This window comes from Caretta caretta, chromosome 10, assembly GCF_965140235.1.
Source record: "Caretta caretta isolate rCarCar2 chromosome 10, rCarCar1.hap1, whole genome shotgun sequence".
In the NCBI taxonomy this organism is placed as follows: Eukaryota; Metazoa; Chordata; order Testudines; family Cheloniidae; genus Caretta; species Caretta caretta.
Genome location: NC_134215.1, coordinates 43481982 through 43498136, shown reverse-complemented (window position 1 = coordinate 43498136; position 16155 = coordinate 43481982). Strand labels below are relative to the sequence as shown.

Below are 16155 nucleotides of genomic sequence, written 5' to 3'. Positions count from 1 at the left end.
AGGGCTGGGTGAGGAACCCAGGATGGGGAAAGTGGGATGGGAGTGGGGGACTGTGGCAGGGAGCCCAGTACAGGAGCAGCAGCCAGAGGTGAAGGCCAGACGAGGCATGTCAGCAGAGAGGGGTGGGGCTGGATCGCTCAGTATCTGTCTACACTGGGTTCAGCTCTAAGTGCTTTAGACCCTCACGTTTCTGAAAAGAACAGTCCCAAACAACAGTTGGTTGCCTGTCAGAGGGGCAGGCCAGGCCTGGAGCGCCCCCACTGGCCACGCATAGCTCAGCAGCCCCCATCTCAGTTTCCCCTTAAGAACTGCACCCCGCCCCAGAAAGTGGAAGGCAAACTCCTCCTGCGGGGGTGCTACTTTATTAAATCCAAATAAACTTGAAATAAAGTCTTCTGCCCAGACCCCAAATAGGGTCTCCCTCTAATCTCTGCCCTTGGCTACGACAACGGAGGAAATTTTGTAGCATTTTTGTGAGTCTTAGGTGTGCCTCAGTTTCCCCTGTATTTTAAATGGCTCCTTGGGGGAGTGGCAGGGAAGGACTAAGTTGCTCTCAGGGTGGGGTAAGAGAGATAGGAGGAGGAGTGTCACCCAGCTGTCCCTAAATGGGCCCTTAAAGCACTGGCCAAGGCCGACCCCATAATGATGGAAAAGCCAAGAAGACAACAGAAAACCTAGTCACCCAGGACACTGCATCTCAGCAGGGAAGGTGGCATGTGACACTACACCCAATATTCTTCATAGAGCTGGTGTTATGAATATGGCATAACTAAGATATGTTTTATGTGTTTACACCTGGGGCACGCCCACCAGACAATGCAATCAGCCTGGATGGGCCATTAGGGAGAACAATAGGACTCTCCTTCCTGAGAAGCTTCCTGGGATGCTGGTGTGACACTGCAGGGTCATGTGATCATGTCACCCGGTACTAGACCCCCATCTCAGCCTACTGGTATTTTTCTGCTAATAGGGGGTGGGGACCAACCTGGGAAACAAAGGATTCCCACCATATGTAAATCCTATTTAAGGCAGGGAAGTGAGTTCATCAGGAAGCTTTTCTTCACTGAATCCCTGCCCAGGATGATTGCTGGAAACATCTAAGAAACAAGGTGGGGGAGAGGGAGAGGAGGAGGAGAAGAAATGCTGAGCCCATGCTGGAAAATGTGTCTGGCCGGTGAAAGAAATGCCTAAAACAACATTTAGGGTGAGAAATTACTACTTGTAACCACTTTCTTCAGTGTATTTAGTTTTTGCGATTGTTTTATTTGCTCAGTAACCTACTGTGATCTGTTTGCTAGCCTTACTTATAAGGGTTAAGATTTAGTCATGGGCATTTTTAGTAAAAGTCATGGACAATAAACAAAAAATCATGGCCCCGTGACCTGTCCATGACTTGTACTATACACCCCTGACTACATCTATGGTGTTCTGCGGGTCTCTGAGGGTGTAGCTGCTGCTCTGAAAGGGGGGCTAGGGCACCTGCTGGTGCTGTGGGGGGGGAGGGTCCTGCTGCTGCTGGGAGGCATCCACTGGTGCTGGAGCTGCCTCTGGGGTGCCCGCTGGTGCTGGGGGGGCAACACGGGACCTCCACTGCCGCTGCTGGTGGGAGTTGGCCCTGCCGGCTCGGGACCGCCGCAGCTGCTGCTGGCGGAGGGCGGCCTGGGACTGCCACTGTTGCGGGGAGCTGGGCAGGGGATGGGGGTAGTGCGGCTGGCCCCAGGGCCACCCCAAAACTTGGGGTCAGTTGCACCTGCCAGCTGCAGAAGTCCCAGAGGTCCCGGAAAGTCATGGAATCCGTTACCTCTGTGAGAGACTTGCAGCCTTACTTATAATCTCTTAAAATCTATCCTTTGTAGTTAATAAACTTGTTTTGTTTTTTTTAAACCAGTTTGTGCAATTCATAACGGGGTGGGGGAAAGCTGTGCATATCTTCCTCCACATTGAGGGAGGGGGTGATTTTCATGACCTTACGCTGTACAGATTTCTGTTCAGCACAAGACAATACAATTTTAGGTTTGCATCCCAGAGGGGTTGTGCTCTTGAATACTAGGCAATCCCCTAGCCGTGCTTTTCACGAAGGCAAAGAGCACAGGAGGCTGGGGCCGGGTTCTGTGGATGCCAAAGCTGGCGTCTGTGTGGGTGCAGGTATGCAATTGTGAGGTGTGCTTGGATGAGCGTGTGTGCACATATGGGTGCCCGTTTGTGTCGGTAAACATGTATGCGTGGATCCATTGGCGTGGCAAGCTGGTCTGTGTAAAAGCATGTTTGCAAAGACTGCAGCTGGGTGTTTTGGGGGGTTTGCGGTGAGATGGCATGTGTCTGTGTGTGTAAGGGACAGTACTCTCCTCTCCTGTCCCTGCCCTCCCCAATGCCCACCTGTACCTGCAATGCCCAGCACAGGTGTGTGCTGAACAGGCTTGGCAGGAGCTGCCTGCTCCCCATGGCGCCTTTGTTTTCCTATCCCTGCCAATTCCCAGCCCAGCCTGCCGAATGGCCCCATTTCTCCCACCGAAGGCCCAGCTCTGGCATGTCTGCTTACTGGCCTGGCAGCTCCCGAGCGCTGCCCCCTGTCCCCTCCCCACATGCTGGCCGGTAATGGATGGGGTGCAGTGGCACCCATGTGATTTGCAAGCGGTTGCTGGAGTTCTGGCAGCGGCACCTGCGGCTTTCCAGTACTTCACCCCCCGGCCTGGGCAGGTGATGGGGGCTTAGCAGGGCAGAGCCGTGCTCTCCCTCTCCTACAGCCTGGAATCTAGCCCTGGTGGAGGGGAGCTAAACGCTGGTGTCAGCTGGAAGGTGCCCAGCCTTTGCACCGAGAGACACAAAACAGAGAAAAGAGCTCTTCCCGAGGGTTTCCCGGCACCCACAGCCCCCTGGGGGGACAGGGCTAACAGGATAGTCCCTGCTTTACAGAGGGGAAACTGAAGCAGGGTGGTGACATAAGACAGGGGTTGGAAAACTACGGTGCGGGGACTGCATCCGGCCCTCCAGACATTTAAATCCGGCCCTTGAGCTCCCGTGGGGGAACGGGGTCCAGGGCTTTCCCAACTCCGCGTGGCTCCTGGAAGCAACGGCATGTCCCCTCTCAAGCTCCTACATGTAGGGGCAGCCAGGGGGCTCTGCATGCTGCCCCCCTCCCCAAGTGCTGCCCCCGCAGTTCCCATTGGCTGGGAACCGCGGCCAGTGGGAGCTGCACAGGTGGCGCGTGTGGACAGGGCAGTGTGCAGAGCCACCTGGCCGCACCTCTGCATAGGAGATGGAGAAGGGACAAGCCCCACCAGGAGCCTGCAACCCTGACCCCCTCCCACGCCCCAACCCCTTGCCCCAGCCCTAATCCCCCTCCCACCCTCCGAACCCTATGGTCCCAGCCCGGAGCACCCTCCCGAACTCTGAACTCCTCATTTCTGGCCCCACCCCAAGGCCCTCACCCTAACCCCTAATTTTGTGAGCATTCATGGCCCGCCATACAATTTCCATACTCAGGTGTGGCCCTCGGGCCTAAAAGTTTGCCCATCCCTGACATAAGATCTGTGGCCCTGGGTCCTGCGACTCAGTGTAATAGAGAGCCTGCGGAGACCCCGTGGCACGACTGGCAGAGCCACGTGGACAGGGCGTGCTGGGGAACACCACTCGGGCACCTCCCCTTTGGTCAGCACATTCTGAACCAGCATCTCGCAGTGAAGAGAGGCCACCAACGCTCCAGCAAACCCAGCCCCCATCTCCTCAGCCTCTGCCCCCTCTTCCCTCACCCCAGCCACCAGCCTCCTCCAACCTCCACCCCTCCCTCCCCTGCCAAAGTCTCCCCACAAGCTTCCTACCACTCCTTCAAGTGCTTGGATCTCCCCCAGCCTCTGCTTCCTCCTTACCCTGTCCAGGTCCCCCCGCAGCCTCTCTCCTCTCCCTGCCCTGCCACCCCAATGCACCAAGGCCCTTAAACTGGGAGAGCCGAGACCTGCTGTGTACACAGAGCTCTTACCCACCAGGATGGGACTCAGCACACACGTGGGCCTACAAGTTTCCCACAGCCCTTATGGGTCAGTTCTTCTCTAGCTCCTCTAGCCCAGCAATCCCTCTGGAGAGCCTCTGGCCCTCGGTTCCCCCAGCACAGGCTGGCTTCCCCCAGCTCTTACTGAGCTGAGTTCTACATGTGCACGCCCCAGGCCACCTGCCGCACACACCTACTGTAGGTCACAGGCAGCGTTTTGTGCTGCTCGCTAGCCGTCAGCCCCATGCTGCCTGGAGTCCAGCCCATGCACCACAGACAGTGAGGCTCTCCACCCAGCTAGGGTGCTGGGGCGTAAAGTGGGGGTCAGTTCAAGCAACCTCCTGGTCAAGCAAAATGAACCCCAAAGTTGCTCTAAGCCTCCATGCCAGGCCCAGTCCTGCGGCCAGTCACACCCACCTGGCCCTAGGGGCAGACGTCTCTAAGGACATAGAATCATAGAATCATAGGACCAGAAGGGACCTCAAGAGATCATCTAGTCCAGTTCCCTGCACTCAAGGCAGGACTAAGTATTATCTAGACCATTCCTAACAAGTGTTTGTCCAACCTGCTCTTAAAAATCCCCAATGATGGAGATTCCACAACCTCCCTGGCCAATTTATTCCAGTGCTTAACTACCTTGACAGTTAGGAAGTTTTTCCTAATGTCCAACCTAAACCTTGCTGCAATTTAAGCCCATTGCTTCTTGTCCAATCCTCAGAGGTTAAGAAGAAGAATTTTTCTCCCTCCTCCTTGTAACAACCTTTTCCGTACTTGAAAACTGTTACCATGTCCCCTCTCAGTCTTCTCTTTTCCAAACTAAACAAACCCAGTTTTTTCAATCTTCCCTCATAGGTCATGTTTTCTAGATCTTTAATCATTTTTGTTGCTCTTCTCTGGACTTTCTCTAATTTATCCACATCTTTCCTGAAATGTGGTGCCCAGAACTGGACACAACACTCCAGTTGAGGCCTGATCAGTGCAGAGTAGAGCAGAAGAATTACTTGTGTCTTGCTTACAACATTCCTGCTAATACATCCCAGAGTGATGTTTGGTTTTTTTTGCAACAGCGTTACACTGTTGACTCATATTTAGCTTGTGATCCACTATTACTCCCAGATCCCTTTCCGCAGTACTCCTTCCTAGGCAGTCATTTCCCATTTTGTATGGGGGCAACTGATTGTTCCTTCCTAAGTGGAGTACTTTGCATTTGTCCTTATTGAATTTCATCCTATTTACTTCAGACCATTTCTCCAGTTTGTCCAGATCATTTTGAATTTTAATCCTATCCTCCAAATCACTTACAACCCCTCCCAGCTTGGTATCATCCACAAACTTTGTAAGTGTACTCTATTCCAGGGCCATCCAAGCCCAGGCCCCTTCAGGGGAAGCTACCGACAGATTCAGCTACTAGCTGGCTCCATTTTATGAGGGCACATGAGAGCAGAAGGCCAGGCAAACTGCCCCCGTTTGCAGAACACGTGCGTGCTAGCTGGTACCGCCTCGGCTACTGCAGTGGGTCTCTGTCTTCCTCTAGCATGCGGATCACACATAGGTTAATGAGTCTGCTACCAAGTCCCAGCTAATGGACTTCGTTCTTTACTTTGCTGGGCAGCTCCTTGGAGTGGGGACCGTCTGTTCTGTGTCTGTACATGCCCAGCACCATGTACTCCTGCGGGAATTCTGCACCACTGTGCGCATGCTGCACTCATGTCCCCCCAGGTTTTTTTGCTTCCCTGCAGAAAATGATGGGCAAACAAAGGGAAACTGCAAGAATGGTCACACAGCCCTCTCCGTCAGTGTGGGTGCATCATTTTGGGTGCCCGGAGCAGCCAGCGGAGAGGTAAATCACTGCGGGGGATGGGGGGAGGCTGGGGACATTCCAGCTGGTGGCTCCTATCTTGCGCTGGGCTCAGATGCTAGTTCCAGTTGGACTGGGGGTGGGGGAGGATGGGGCTTTCTTTTCCCTTGCCCAGAGCAGCCAGGCCAGGGCCAGGTCAAACCCAACCCCAGAAATCTTCCCTGCCTGCAGGAAGCTCCACATCCTCTCCCCTGCTTCCTGCCCCCATTGCTCCTCAGCCGTGGGAGGAGGGGTCACTGTACGGAGAGCTGCCCCCCGTTTGTCTAACCCCCATGCATCTGAACCCCCTGATACCCAGACCCCCTGCCCTCACTGATAGATAGATTAGATAGAAGGGATGTATGGGGATAGATAGATAGATAGATGATGGATATTCCCTAGAGTGCCTAAGCAGTTCCTTATATGATAAACCACCTCCCATGTGCTTTATAGGCACCACAATTTGTCAGGGCCAGAAGCATGAGCTCTGAAGGGTTTTTAATCACTGCAGACAAATGAAATCCCTTCTCCCCGCTCTCCATGGCCCTTTGCTATAGGCAAATGCCCCGGGAGGGAGAAGGATGGAATAGAAGAGCATAATTAGTCCTCGCCCTTCCCTGCACTGTGCAAGCAGCTAACCCAGCAAGAGCAGCCAGCCAAGACACATGGGTATGTATTCAAAAGACAACTACCTCCTCGGCCCTCGCTGTCCGCTGGCTTCACCTGGATGGGGCGATTCATCTGCAAAACAAAACAAGGAGCAGCGTGGTTAGAGTCTGCAGGCATGGATGGGCTGCTGGCTGGGGGAGGAGGGAGAGGATGGAGGGTGACTACCAGCTGGACACATGGAAGCAGGAGCCACTAGCGTGATCTGTTCCAAGCGGGCATAGCTGTCCAGTTAGGGATTTCCACATGACTGGCCCAGGTGGGGACTGTTAGTATCAAGAGAAAGAAAGATACCCCCAGCTCAGTCATCAGGAAGCTGGCCCTGGATCTGTGGGCCTAGCTGGGATGAACGCTGACATCTCAGCTCCACTGAATGGCAAATGTCCCATTGACTTCACAGGGGCCAGGGCAGAGCCACAGGGAATGGGGCAAGCTTCTGCAAGCTCTATGCCAGGGACACTGAAGGGACAGATGTGCTGCACATGGGATTGGAGCCTCTTGCTGGGATGGAGGGGTAGGCAGGGTGTCCTGGGACAGAAACCAAAAAGAGACACTGGCCAGAGAACCTGCCTGAGGATTGGCCTCGGAACCAGGCAGGCATGGGTGGGTGGGTGGGTGGGTGGTGGGGAGGGTGTCAGATCACACCTACCAACAGCCCCTCTAGAGGGGGAACAGCAAGAATATTTCCCACCTCCACCTCTGCCGAGCAACTTACCCGACTAATGCACCGCAGGACTGAGCGGCTGGGCCCTGTGCTGTGCCCCACTCACTCCCCTCTCTGGAGGGCAGGGGCCAGTCCCTGGAGCAGGTAGAGGAGCTGGGTCAGTGACTCTGCCCAGCGAGGACAATAGGGTGGGGGTGAGGAACAGCACCCAACATGGGGGAGGAGCGGTGGGAGTGACAGCCCCGCCCCCCCAACGCAGCATGGCAAAGCAGGATCTCCAGCTAGCCATCCCTTCCCCCATCCCTCGTCCCGACGCAAAGCCACCCTCCTCACAGGCAGCCAGAGAACAGCAGCGCTAAACTCTCCTCAGATCGCAGGGATTAGTGGAGGAATTAAGGGTGATAATGATTAACTTCATCAGGGCCTGGCCTTCCCACAGCCCCCAGCCTGGCCGCTTCGCTGGGGGCCAAGGAGCTGGGGCAGGAGAGAGGGGGAGGGCAGATCACTGACGGGGGGCGCTGCTGTCGGGAGAGGGTGACACCTCCCATCTGTATGAGGAGCCAGCAACCTCAGGCCCAGTCCTGCCACCAGCGCCTGGGCACTCGGGCAGCCCAGCCAGCGGGGTCACTAGGGGGCGGCTCTGCTCCCATCAGTAGGACTCCCTGGGCGATGCTGCCCTGGGGGAGGGAGTCTTGGCATCGCTCACTAGTGCCCTCTCTGGCCAGGGAGCAGAGGGTCCCCCTGAGCCTGGCGCCCTGCTGCCCCACGTGGAAGCAGGTGGAACTGCATCAGCAGCCCAGCCCGGACCATCCTGGAGCGGTTCACTCCAGCTCTGGGCGGCTGTCCCCTAGCCCGGTTGCTCTCAGGGGCTCTCCATCACAGGCAGGCCTCTGCACCCTCACCCTGGAAAGGCTGCTGGTAAAGCATGCACACAGGAGGTGACCCCACTGCCCGTCCCAAAGGAACCGAGGCCAGGCTGCTGGTGCCACGGCAGGCTGTCCTGGCCATAGGCCCCAAGCTGCTGAAGGGGAGCTCCCAACTGGGAGGTCCCGTGCCCAGCCGGCGGATCTGACAGCAAGGAGTTTCCTACCCCTCTGGTCTTGCTGCCGGGGATGGGCTCCAGCCATCTCATGATTCCCCAAGTCAGCACAGAGCTGTGGGGGAAAAGCCCACAGCCTGGATTGTGCCCATAAGGCCGTAGCTGGTGAGTGTTAGGGCTAACAAGGAGGGGGGTGAAGGGGAAGCCTGCTAAGTGCTAGCTGCTAACCAAGCTCTGTGCTGAGGCTGTGACTGTGACCCTGCCAGTTAGAGGCAGAAAGGGCCTGGCCCGGCAGTATGAACTGGGGGACACTACAAAAGAGAGACAGTGATACCTGCCCTTGCCTGCCTTGTGTTCTGCACTCAGTGACCCCCATGGGTGGTGGTGGGGGGAGACAGTGTCTCAGGCATTTGTTCCTATTTAATTGTGGTTCAGTGGGTGGTAAGGCCAATTACAACTGTACATGGCCAGGCGATACCCTGGGGGACACAGCAAAGCCGGGTTCTCAGGGCGTGGCAGCACACGGCTCAGTGTCTGCCTACAAACACCTTTTGACCCCACGGCTGCTCTCCGTGGCTCCGCGACAGCTACAGGGATGTGCCCAGACTAAGGGAGCAAACCCCACAGACTTGGGGGAGATTCAGGTCCAGATCCAATTCCAGGGCTGCTCTTTGCAGCTCCAGCTATCCCAGCACTTCGCCCAAACAGAACTGCCAGCCTTGTCTCACACAGAGCATTCAGTCCAGGTCTCCCAAGCTGTTTGTTAAACACACCCAGTGCAGCCCCTGTGAAGTGAGCTGGGCCTGGTGGTGCTATCCACCCAGCCAGCCCTAAAGAGACCATGCTCCCATGGAGATGGCAAAACAGGGAGAGACTTAGGTGATCTACTCCACTGCCTGTTCTCCAGTCTGGGAGCTCCCCACAGTGCACACCTGCCTAGTTTCCAAGGACCCCGCCGGCTCAGAATACAGAGTTTATAAACTATACTATGAACGTGCTGCTGAATCAAAAGCACCCTGGATCCAGATCTCAGCAGCCTGCAAGCTTGGGAGTATTTGTGTGCTGCCGGGACCAGGGCACCCGGTAGTGGCTGGTCGCAGAGGCTAGATCAGGTGGCTCACAGCCAGCAGGGTTTGTGCTTTAACCCAAGGGGCTGAAAGACCAAGGTTTGGTCCTGCTGACGGCTGTGGTGTGTAGGCCCATGGCTTGGCACATTGGGGGCTGGGTAAGGCCGGTCTCTGTTTCTCAGTTCTAGAGGGTCCCTTGAGGTGCTGGAAGCTCCAATGCAACAGCTTTGTACTAGCGCTAGACTGGGTCCAACCATGGACAGTAGAAAAGGGGGGGGGGTAGTCCCCCCATCCCAACATTTGGGGCTTTTGAAAAACAAAATGAAAAATGTCACCAAAACTTACATTTTCCTGCAAGGAAACCCCAGTTAAACCCCATTTTGGGGCAGGAAGATTTTTTTCAACCCGCTCCACCAAGTGGAAGGGGCCCCAGAGGTGAAACTGACCAGGGACAAACGTGAAACAGACCAGGTGAGTTTCCCCTCTCAGCTGAACAGTGCATACACAGGAAGCTCCAGAACAGGGGTGGCTTCAAGCCGAGGACCCAGGGCCACTAGGCACTTGTCTGCCAAGAGCCATATGAATCTTAGGAGATCCACAGGTTTGGAGGCTGATCCCTCTGCCTCTTCTCCCAGGGAGTGAACCCTGCCCACTAGGGTTCTCAGTCCCCTCTGTGGGAGATGGGGGACAGTCTGCTGGTCTAATCCCACCCCTGCCCAGAGGCAACATGCCATATAAAGTGTCAAGAAGGGAAGCAGTGCTGTGGGAAGGCTGCAGCTGTTCACCCCAGAGGTGGCTGCATTTCGCAGCAGGAATCCTTGGACAAATGCTGCTTTCCGTGTTGCCTGTCTGGCTGCCTGCATTGCTCGCTCGTTGCTGCTCGAGGAACCCAGCAGCCCCGCTCCAGCCAAACCATCTTGCTAACTGATTTGCGTATTAGGAGAAGTTGTTGATGTCATTTGCTGGCTATTAAAGTCAATTAACTTTCCTTGGCCTCGTCAAAATGACAGATGAAAGGATGCTGAAATCTCCCATCCATCATCTCACCTGCCCCACCTGACACAACCACACGACACGTCCACTACTTCACAATCGCACGCAGCTGCGCGGGCCACGCTGCAGTCGGCTACCTGCTGGGAGGCTGGTTTGAGTACTTGCAGCCGATGCAGGAGATCAGCCCAGAAAGGGGGAGGTGGCTGGGCAAATTGGGGGCTCAGATACCATTGGAGAGTGCAGTGGATTTACTCTGGGGGGTGGATTTTGGCTGATTGATAATAGCGGTGGAAGATCAGAGAAAGGGCTCCCGGCTTGACCTCAGAGCATCATGCCCTGATCCTGCTGGGTTTCTAATTGGGCTTCCAGACCAGCTCCAGCTTTGGGTTGTGGCTCTTTTCCTGCATTACAAGACTGAAAAGGTGACAAACCCAAGGTGCTATGGATTGGGCTTGAGAGGCCCTGGCAGAACTGGGCGGGGACGGGGTGTCAGGACTGGGCTAGCTGGGGGACTGTAGGCTAGGGGGTGCAGCAGTAGACTGGGATAGTGTGGAGGGTTGCAGGTCCGGCATTAGCTGCATAGGTAGGGCTGGGGGTGTCAGTGGAGACCGGTCATAAATCAGCACCACTAGCTGCTCATGCCCCTGGAGCCTCTGCTGAGCCCCTCTCTCTCCGAGGGAGAGACACAGGCTGGGAACGGGTTTGCAGCATGACGGAGCTAAGTGACAGGAGGGCTGTGAAGTGGCTGTTTAGACACAAGTGCCCCTGGGTGCCCTTCTCCAACCACCCACCTGCACGGGCCTCCTGCACATCTGGGTGGGCAGGAGACTTGGCAGGCCAGGGCCAAGGCAGCAGCAGCCACAAAGTTCCTGTGAACTTCTCCTCTGCCGGAGCCCAATGACAAATATTTCCTTTCAATTACCCCCCGGTTCATAAAGCTAATGCCTGTTCCAGGCGGTGAGCCGTACCCCTCATTACGCCGGGCTGCTGCCTCACTACATTAGTTTTATGGCCTGGGCCTGGGCCGGGCCCAGCGGATCCTGCCAGCGGTAAGACTAACAAATTAGTCAAACTGACACCGAGGGGAATTTTTACGAGCCCCGGTTCCAGCTTGTCACCTGCAGTATCTCCACGCTCCTCTATACCTGAAGGAAGGGCGAGGGCTTGGACTGCCAAGGTCCCCCTCCCTCCCTGGGGAACCCATCTTCTGCCCAGGGGCACTGAGATCAGCTGGGCAAGACCTGATCCTCCGGCAAACCACAAACAGTGACACACTGGTGAATGGAGGAGCCACTGTTCCCCGTTGGCATGGCCCGGTACCAGCTCCGGACTGTCCCAGTTCTCGCTGAGCCACCCCAGCTGTGCTCAGCATCAGTGCCTTTCATGCCCAGCTATGGCCCAGGTTGGCTTAAATAAGGTACTTTATGCACAGGACCCCCTAGGGGCTAAATAGCGTACTGCAGTTTAGCATCCATTACACTTGGGGTGGGTGTTGGTGTGGGAAGCCCCACAGGGATGGACAGAGGACAGGACCATCCAGACTCCGAATCCCAGCCTCATGCGTCTGGAATCCAGCTCCAGGCACGTGCTGCCCAGGGGCCACACAGGCTCTGGCCCTTCCTGTTCTTCCTGGTGTCCCTCCACAGGGATCGGGGCGGCAGAGGCTGGCACTGGCTGTCCTGAGGACACTCCCACCCCTCCAGCCTTCCCACCCCAGCTTGCCCTGGGCCACGTGTGGCTGGCTGGGTCACTGCTGTGCCCTGGCAGGTGACCCCTCCCTCTGGGGCTGAGCATGCTGCCCCACCGCACCCAGCCCATGCCAGCCATGGAGCCGAGATCAGGTGCTTCCCCCCTGGTAGTGGCTACACCTTCCCCTACACCATGGGCAGCTGGGTGACCCACACCTTCCTAGTGTCTACACAGGGGACCAGCACCTCACTCCAGGGCACCCCCTACACAAGGGCTTTTCCTGACCAGGTAGAAATCACATACACGCACCCCAGTTCCCAGGAAGGGGCGTCTCCTCGCGGTCAGCCTTCGCTTGGTTTTACCCCATCACCCTGGCATCACCTCCCTTCTTGAGCCCAAATCTGGTGGTTGCTTACGTGACCAGGACACACCAGCCAGGCAGCAAGGGAGAGGATTCTCTGGAACTCCTCAGAGCATTGGCCTGGGTGGCCTGTCTCCAGCTCTGGCCAATCAGGGATGCCACAGAGGAAGGCGGACACAATCCATCTGGCAGATTGCTTGGATGTTGTGGGAACCCTGAGGAAAACTCTCTTTCCCATCTCCTTCCTTCCTTCTTCAGCGTAGTCAGTGATCTAGAGATGAGGATCCCACCTTCTGATCATCCAGCTCACCCCTGCAGTGTGCAGAGAAGAACCTCACAACCCCTCAGGCCATGCGGGCATCCATGTGTGACCCCGCGCTCCTAGGAACCTGCCAGCAACTGAGGGATTGTCTTTCAGTCCCTGCCAAATCCCTTCCCTGTTCCCAGAGTGCATAAGGCACCAGCAGCCCTTGGATCTGCCATGTTCTATGCACCTGCCACTCCCAGGCTGCTACACCTCTCTCCCTGCACGGTGCGGAGACTGGGTCTGCTCAGCTCCAGGCTCCTGGGCTGGATGGAGGGCAGAGGGCAGGCCTGTGCCATGGTGCTAAGCCCAGCAGAGCCTTTCCTGGCACAGTGTGCAGAACCATTTATCTCTAGGGACATACAAGCCCCACATAACTGTACTGGCTTAATAGTTTAAGGCCAGGAGTTCCAAAGGGTCCTACGGGATCTGGTACCCAACTCGCATCGACTTTCATTGGCGTCTAACCCCCCTTGACACCTTGGCCTGAGCCCTGCCAACCGCCAACATCAGTAGCCAGCCCCCAAAGTATCATGGGACTGGCTTAAAAAGTGTGAGATCTAAAATAAAAATCCTAGCGCTCAGGTTCTTTGTGGCTCTGGGGCATCATGGGGCCAGGCTTTCAGGTCTTTCTGCCACCGCGAGAATTAGAGATGTTGTTTTGGAACAAAAACTGAGATACGCAGTCACAGGACGCCAGGAGCTGGGGTCTGAGACCAACGTCACATATCCTGAGTGTCCTAACAGAGCCACGACAGCTGGCAGCACAGCTAAGCCTCAGCTGGCTCAGTCAATCCTAGGAGGTGTCCAGTCCAGAGCTGCCGGGGGTATGAGTTTGTTTTTTTTCTTTTTTGTGGCAAATGTTGGGGTCTTGTAAAAAAAAAAGAAAAAGAAAATTTGGTTTTCAGTTGCCCAATCGCCACCCAAACCATCCAGGGTTGTTTGGGGCTTTTGGGGGGGATGATGACGACTGAAAGCCCCCCGATATTTTCCATTGAAAGTAAATTTTTTCCATGAAATCTGCTATTTTCTATGAGAACTCGTTTTGAAAAATCTTTTCTTTGAAAAAACGTCCCCCAGCTGGAGCTCAGAGGCAAGCGGAGCCCCTCTCCTGGGAAGCCCTGAGCCTCATTACTGTGGCAGGAGGCAGCTCCGGGAGCTCAGCCCCACAGCTCAGAGGCTCAATTCTCCCTGCAAGCACTGGACCATGCTCCAGCCCCTCAGCACTACTGCACGGGCCCCTGCTGGTCCTTGTTGGCTCGGGGGAAGAGAGAGGAAAGCACTGGGTGGAGAGGTGGAGACAATGGAAAAGGAAGAGAGAGAAGAGCCAGGACGGGTTGAAAAGTGAAGAGGGAAATGAGGAACTAGCAAAGGAGGGGGGTGGAGAAAGCCAGGAGGGAAGAGAAAAGAAAGGAGGAGGAACTGTAATGGGATGTTAAGCTGTGTTGTACTGTTCAGCCACTAGGTGGTGCAGTGTGTAACATACCTGACTGGAGCTAACCTCAGCCACACCTGGCAGAGCCACAGAGAATCTAGTGCTGAACACACCTGGGGTGTGCAAGGAAGCTCTGGGGCCAGGCCAGACCTGGAGCAGAAACCGAGACCAGAGGAACAGGGAGGGGAAGAGGGCAAAAGGAAGGAGGGCACAGGGAGAGGGAGAGTGCATGGACAGGAGTAGGACCCAGCCCACCTGGAGTGACGGGACCCACTGGAGATCCCCAAGAGCTCTTTCCAGAGCACTGAACAGACAGAGGAAGGCCATCAGGCAGAACAACTGGCCCATCTGCCTTCTTAACCCCCATCCTCCTTCACGAGTGGGACAGGCAAATACAGCCAGCCACTCATGCTTCGGGCTTTGGCTCTCAGTCCTGCAGGGACCTGACCATTCAGAGCCCAAGTTCTCAAGTCGGCCCCTGAAGGGTAGCCCAGCCCAGACCCTGGGTGCTCATGTTTGTACTAAGGCTGCTCCCTGACTCGACCCGACACGCGTGTTCACATGCAGGGTTCCCATGGTAGACTGAGGCTCCTACGGTGGAGCCTGAAAATCAGGTATCACTCCATTAAAGTATGCAGAGTCACTCTAGATTTACACCAGTGTAAATCAGATCAGAATTTTGCTCACAGATTAGGGCGTTTCCCCGAGCCCATAAGGTAACATCAGATGCAAGGGGACAGATTCATATCTGAGTTACACTGGTGTAAATCTAGAGTAACTCCACTGACGTCAGTGGCGTGAATCCCCTTTACCCTGTCCCTGAGCTCACAGGCCAGCCCCTGGCCCATCCCACCCCACCAGGGGGAGTGTGGGGCTTTTCAGGGGGCAGCCAGCATGGGGACGTCCCCCGTACATGCTCCTCAGGCCCCCCCACATGAGCTGAGATCCTCGCTTCCCGGACTCTGAAGCTCCCCAGCTGCTACCGGGTGGCCCAGCCTAGCGACTCCTTTGGGTTACGCTGGTGTTGAGCCAGAGGATCTCCCCAGGGCTCAGTGGTGTGACGCCGCTTGGCTGCTGGCTCTTGGCGGCTAGCCCCTCCCTCCAGCCCAGCTGAGCACCGACCAGTTCCTGCCCTGCTCCGCGTGGGGGTGGCTGATGGGATGCCCAGCTTTTCTGATGGCCGTCCAAAGGGCACGTGGAACTCTGTGGGGATGACTGGAGCTAGAAACCAGCCCCCCTGCTGCCCGGACGATGTGCTGCTCCCTGTGCCGCCCCAGAAGGGGAGATGGCAAATCCTGCCCGCCACTCCAAGGGAGTACCCAGATAAAGGCCATCCTGGGATAAGACTATTCGTTCCAGTTCCTAAATCTCTCCCAGCCCCTCCACCCTCCCCCACTCTCTGGAGCACATGCTCCCCTGCCCCATTGTATCTGTGCTCCCTTTCTGAATACCGGCTGAATCCCCACAACAGGGTCCTCGCTTGGGGGGCACGGGAGGGGCATTTGGTCCCGGGCCAGCCCAGGCTGTGTGCCAGCCCTTTGCCTGTGCAGAACAGCTGCTGCACGGCCCCTGGGCACCGTCTGACTCCTTGCTTTGCCAAGCGCTCCCTGGTGCTCGAGCCTGGAAGGTGCCCCAGCCATGTCCCATACTTCCCACTGGCATGCGGGATGGGTTGTGGGGGGGGTCAAGCTGCCCTCTCACCGCTGCTCTTAGGATGAAATACAAATCAGGACAGTCCTTCCCCAGTGACTCTCTGGCTGCTGGGAGGGGTTCGGCTGTGTTGGCTTGTGCCCTTGGTGGTGTGTGAGTGTTGCCATTTGCTGGTTATGGAGGTGTGGGGGGTAACTATGCATGCACATGGTTGTGGGGTTTGGATGTGTGCACCCCACTGTATATGTCTGTACAGGTGTATGGGTCCATCTGTCCTGTAGGTGTGTTCCGTCTGGGTGTGCCTGTATGGGGTGTGTGTGTTCTGAAGGTGTGTCCCGTCTGGGTGTGCCTGTATGGGGTGTGTGTGTTCTGTAGGTGTGTTCCATATGGGTGTGCCTGTATGGGGTGTGTGTGTGTGTGTGTATGTGTTTTTAGGTGTGTCCTGTCTGGGTGTGCCTGTATGCG

At 56.2% G+C, this 16155-nt stretch overlaps 1 protein-coding gene across 12 annotated transcripts in view; it reads right to left on the bottom strand.

The window, feature by feature from the left end:
* Positions 1-16155, bottom strand: part of CELF6 (CUGBP Elav-like family member 6) — a 242235-nt gene that overhangs the window by 118352 nt on the left and 107728 nt on the right. For all 12 annotated transcript variants that reach the window (XR_012670191.1, XR_007358668.2, XR_007358667.2 and 9 more), the window contains exon 3: positions 6515-6563. Coding sequence is in view for 9 of the 12 variants with exons in the window: in XM_048865634.2 (XP_048721591.1) it covers positions 6515-6563 (49 nt within the window). In the remaining 3 variants the exon portion in view is untranslated. The remainder of the gene's footprint in view (positions 1-6514; positions 6564-16155) is intronic.